We start from the raw sequence: 5920 nt of genomic DNA, 5'->3' as shown, positions 1-5920 counted from the left end.
CGTGTGAGTGCGTGCACGGCCGCGCCACGGCGACCCACCAAAGCCTACCAAGATCTTACTGCTGCCCCGCGAATGACGAGGAAATTGCCGTCTGCTATTCAACTGTGATGTGATGTGATGTAATGTTGTGCGATGCGCTGTTGCGTGATGTAATGTAATATAATGTATTGTAATGTAAGTTATTGTAGTGTAACGAATGAGACGAAATGAGATGGAATGGAATTTATTGGAATGCATTCCAATGGAATGGAATATAATGGAAAGACATGGAATGGAATGTAATGTAGAGCAATATAACATAACGTAATGTCTTCTGTATATAACGCTGTTTCGTTGTTTTTCGTGTGCAACTAAATAATTATTTTCTGTTTTACTGTTTTTTCTAGCTGATTAGAATTAGAGCGAAAACACGTTCTAAATACTTGATAATATGATAAAGATCTACGATGCAATATTAATTGAATTAGGCGATATTTAGAGCAATAATTTGTCCTTATGCTAATCAATGTTAATACCTACATGATTGGCGGTCGTAATGCTGGGAAGTATGTATCGTATTACACGTCCCATAGCATACACGTAGCTACCATAGCGATGTTATTAGACCACTACTTTAAGTTTTACTTTGTATTATAATTCTTAATAAATTGTTATTGTTAAAAAAAATTGTTTCATTTTGCATATCATATATACATGGTTAGATTATTGTGCAGCGATACAAATGTACGCATGTAATATACATTCGCTCTACATAGTAGATACGAATAATATCGATAGTCGCATGAAGAAACAGTTTATGAACAATTAATCGTCATTTACAATTCTTTTCATATTTGTATTCGCTTTCGCGTGTCAAATATAATGCTGCAAAAATGGTAAAATAAGGACGATACGATGACAAACGTTTTCAACAATATCAAGAGAAAAGAATGAGAGAATAGACTAAAATCATAATTTGATAATAGAAATAAAACATTATATACCTGTTAATTTGATTAACTATAATTATACATATATGCATTCTGTTGGAATTGCACGAACTAATAAACGGAGTAATCGAAACGTGATAAGACAAATTCAAGTATAATTAGGTAACACGGAAACGTAATCTGTCGCCTACAGTCAATTTTGGCATATTGCCGCTCTTCAGCCTATAATCAGGCAGGGAAATTCGAACGTAATCAGTAAAAGTGGCTCATTAATAATGTTACAGTTATAACGAGTGGGAAAACACAATACAACATTCTCTATCTGTGAACAGAATAACTAGGTGACAGGCCGTATTACCAAAAAGTTCGAGCTTGGGCATCAGTTTAGGCCTTTGTCTTTGTTGCCACACACGAATGTAGGTGAACGAATCTCTACTCGTTCGTTACATACAAATCTCTGCACACACTCACCAGGCATAGGGTTCCCACGCGCGTATTCCCCAGATATGAAATAGGGATATATATATAATGCCTGGGTGCGGTTTAATTTCATCGAACAATCGTCGTTCGATTTTCTTTACCCAATTACGACTAGGTCATGTATGAAAACATGTACAAAAGCTGAATGCGGTAGAGCACACGTTGTGAGGCGCACACAATGGAAACTGAAAACCAGCGCATTTCTATGTAATTCTACGTGGACAGAAAAGGTCAACTATGATGTTTTCAAGCGCTCCAACAACGTTTCGGTAACTATTCATGTTTGTAGTGCAAAGGCACAACAGTATTACTAGATAATCATCAACACATTATACACACACATACAATACTATTCGAGGGCTTCGAACTTTCAGTAAATATAGACACTACACGCGAACCAGCCTGGCTGCCCCTTGTTATAGCTGGGCAGGTTCGTAATTCATCTGGAGGGTGAGGGTGGGGATAAAGCTAGTAGCTGTTCATATAGAGTTTCGGAAAAAAACAAACAGAATAAGAGCAAAATAAATGTATATTATCGTAGGATAAGTGTAAATCATCGAAAAGTTATCCGTAAAACTCTCATCGTAGACTCCCCCCTCCAAGTCAGACTGTGTACGATGACTGGGAGCTCCGCCCCTCCCCCGCAATTACTCTTCTGAGCCGCCATGTTCTTCCACCCACCCACTCATCTACACGCACACTACTATGAAATTGCTCATGCTACGGCTTTGTGCAGCTATACCGGAAAGTACCACGCAACACTGATGTCGGTTATTAACTACAGAGTTATCGGCTTTTATAAAGAGACAACTGCATTCGTCCGACCAACCATGGAATATAGATTACCGAAATCGTCTGTCCTTGAACTACCGGGCGCAACATGCCCTTAGTGCACGGGGTTACCGATTGTGACCGTCTTTCAGGTTCAAACCAATTCATCTATTACGTTTATGCAATTGCGACATTTTTCATGCCGGTTGCGCTTAATTTTTGCAGATAGAACGGTCCTATTTCGATAGAAGCATTAAATCAAAAACGACGATACTTTCTGAAGATAAAGTCGATACTAGTGACAGTGTCTGCATTTTAGTTCGAAACAATGATAGATGGCGAGGGTGAATGATGACTAAATGAATTGTCAATATGAAGATAAATTATTATAATATATATACATAATTATAAAGATATAAATAAATCGAAAACAGAATTAATAGCGAGTGATACTTTAGCGAAACAAAGGTGGGTACTTTTTTGCAATTTCGCTATTGAAAAAAATAAGCCCTCCATGCATAGCCATCTCGCTAAAACAAATATAGAGCATGTAGTAAAGGGATAACGCAATGACATGTGAATATAGTTGAAACCAACCCATTCGTAAGTCAATTCGCGTGAGTAGGTCTATATTTTTTTCTCAGCTTATAATATGCATTTTCTTCTCTACGCTTTGATAATAGTTTACCATTCGATTAGCACTGATGCATGTTTCGATGATTTTCAATATCGATATCTCACAAAATGACACGCCAAATACAACAAAACTATTAAAACACAACTGCCTCTTGAATAGAGAAGATTACAAGCGTGAAATAAAAGAATCATCACATTAACTTTTCAAGCAAGTGGTAAGTGTGTTTCAGTATAGTATTAGGCACGTACGTGTGATTTTACTTCCTTGGATCAACCCTGCTTAAAGAAGCAGTAAGCTCTTTTAAATTAAAATAAGACGTCGCACCGTGCACGCAGCGAGCGACGGGGACGAGGCGAAAATACTCGGACAGAATGGAAGCATCAGGACACGGAAAACCACCGCCCCGTTATTACCGTGATCATGTGATCCTCACACGTTCCCATGGACGAGAAACTCTTAAAGCCGCTCGATCGGTGCTGATTATTTGCAAAGATCATTGCGAAGAGCTACATGAGTGGATACGTCTCGAGGTGCCACCCGTAACCGCGACTGGACTGCCTGCACACACGCACACGCTTATATATATTTATTTATTTATTTATTTATATTTATGTGTGTATGCGTGCGTGTGAGCGCATTAGGTGATACTTCATTAGGAGTGTTCCCAACTTTAATGTCATTAATGGTTAGGGTTATGTTATAGGTTAGGTTAGGGTTAGGGTTAGGGTTAGGGTTAGGATTATCAATCATTAATCATTAATCATTAATCATTAATGATATCAAAGTTGGGAACACTCTTAATGGAGCGTTAGCCAATAATCCGCGACGTCAATGAATTCCTCGCCGTGCCAACTTCACACGCTCTCGGCCGTGCCCTCCCCCTTCCTCCCTCCTCCCTCCTCCCTCCTCCCTCCTCCCCCTCTCCCTACCGACACCAGCTCGCTATCTCCCACCCTATCCAAGCCGAATCCCAAACGAAAGCAATCAAGCTCAATTGAGTACGACGAGTTGGTTTGCGGACGCGGAAAAACCACTGCGGTGCACGTAAGACGCATACGCGCGCACGCACGCGCGCAGGGGGAACCGATGGTGAGATAATCTTCGTGACCATTGTGATGCGATCTAGCCCCCGACGTTGAGCCAGAGGGCAGTACCAACGGCGCGCGGCCGCCGCACCGCCCGCCGCACCGGCAGATGGCTAGCTGGCCAGCGGGGCGTGGCGATTCCGCCGCTCTCTCTCTCTCTCTCGGCCGCATCCCGCCCGCCGCCGCTGCCGCTGCCGCCGCCTGCGAAAGGTGATGACCTTCTTTCCGCGATATATAAGCGTCGGCATGGAGTAGAGGCCATAGAGAAGTGAAGTCCGATTGCCGTGGAAATACATATTATATCACTGCTGCCGACCGCCTACACCTGGGTACGTACGTACACACACCGGCGTATAGCTGCTGCTGTTGTTTGTGCATGGGGGCGGAGAGCGAGCGCTCCGGTGAATGCGTGCAAGACGGAGAAGCGAAATCCGCCGATCCGAGATCAGCGATGCAGCAGATGTAACGGCGATGCTGCTGCACAACTTATCATCGTGTCTGTAAACAATTGTGCACTTTTACCGGCTAGCGGCGTTTTTCTTCCGAGACGAGGATGACACCCGTTGTTCGTCGTCGTCATTGATTTTCGTCGCGTACTCATTTTCTCACAATGTTATTCGCATTATTTTCGCAGGTGACAACGTGCAACCATGAGGTTACTGATACTTCTGGGATTGGCGCTGTGCGCGGTAAGTCGCTAGTATATCTACCCGTGTGTAGCGTCACAGTATAGACTCACGTAGTAGCGTAACAACCAACTTTTCGTATATAATCGTATATACTAGTAGCGTATATAGGTATATGTATCGTAAGTAGCGTAACAACCAGATGTTCCTCACCGCGTCGCTTCGCGCTTCGGCGTGGCCCATCGTTTCATCCATCGACCGTATAGATAGATAGCGCCACTGTAACCCGCACGCGTTGCTTCCCCGCGGGTCGTGGCCCATCGTTTCATTCATCGACCATATAGATAGATAGCGCCACTGTAACCCGCACGCGTTGCTTCCCCGCAGGTGGTGTGCCTTGCCGCTGACGACTACCACTACGAGAGACCGTACAACCCGATCTTCTACAGTCTGAAGCGGCAGGAACTTGCGAAGAAGCTGAAATTCGATCGCGTTCATAAGAAGAGTACCACCGGCAAGACGGAGGTGCACCACCACTACTACGTGCACGGACAAGGCGGCGGAGGAGGATACGGCGGAGGAGGAGGAGGATACGGCGGAGGAGGAGGAGGATACGGCGGAGGAGGAGGTGGTGGATACGAAGGAGGCAACCAGGGTGGTAGCTACGGAGGTAACCAGGGCCGAAGCTACGGAAGCAACCAGGGTAGTAGCTATGGAGGAACCCAGGGTAGAAGTCAGGGTAGTAGCTATGGAGGAACCCAGGGTACAAGTCAGGGCAGCAGCTCTGGAGGAACCCAGGTTACAAACCAGGGCAGCAGCTACGGAGGAACCCAGGGTAGAAGTCAGGGTAGTAGCTATGGAGGAACCCAGGGTACAAGTCAGGGCAGCAGCTCTGGAGGAACCCAGGTTACAAACCAGGGTAGTAGCTATGGAGGAACCCAGGGTAGAAGTCAGGGTAGTAGCTATGGAGGAACCCAGGGTACAAGTCAGGGCAGCAGCTCTGGAGGAACCCAGGTTACAAACCAGGGTAGTAGCTATGGAGGAACCCAGGGTAGAAGTCAGGGTAGTAGCTATGGAGGAACCCAGGGTACAAGTCAGGGCAGCAGCTCTGGAGGAACCCAGGTTACAAACCAGGGTAGTAGCTATGGAGGAACCCAGGGTAGAAGCCAGGGTAGTAGCTATGGAGGAACCCAGGGTACAAGTCAGGGCAGCAGCTCTGGAGGAACCCAGGTTACAAACCAGGGTAGCAGCTACGGAGGAACCCAGGGTACAAGCCAAGGCACCAGCTACGGAGGAACCCAGGGTAGAAGCCAGGGCAATAGCTACGGAGGAACCCAGGGTAGAAGCCAGGGCAGCAGCTACGGAGGAACCCAGGGTAGAAGCCAGGGCGGC

The 5920-nt window shown here is 45.3% G+C and overlaps 1 protein-coding gene across 1 annotated transcript in view; it reads left to right on the top strand.

Annotated features, from left to right (window-relative positions):
* The first annotated feature begins 4110 nt into the window (after positions 1-4110).
* The window catches only part of LOC106816910 (keratin, type I cytoskeletal 9-like), a 5436-nt gene continuing 3626 nt past the window's right edge, over positions 4111-5920 (top strand). The window contains exons 1-3 of the mRNA XM_014821553.1: positions 4111-4231; positions 4537-4591; positions 4916-5918. Coding sequence (XP_014677039.1) covers positions 4553-4591; positions 4916-5918 — 1042 coding nt within the window. The 5' untranslated portion in view covers positions 4111-4231; positions 4537-4552. The remainder of the gene's footprint in view (positions 4232-4536; positions 4592-4915; positions 5919-5920) is intronic.

Source organism: Priapulus caudatus, unplaced genomic scaffold (assembly GCF_000485595.1).
Source record: "Priapulus caudatus unplaced genomic scaffold, Priapulus_caudatus-5.0.1 Scaffold1526, whole genome shotgun sequence".
In the NCBI taxonomy this organism is placed as follows: Eukaryota; Metazoa; Priapulida; class Priapulimorpha; order Priapulimorphida; family Priapulidae; genus Priapulus; species Priapulus caudatus.
The sequence above is the reverse complement of the archived record's forward strand: the minus strand, read 5'-3'. Positions and strand labels throughout refer to the sequence as shown.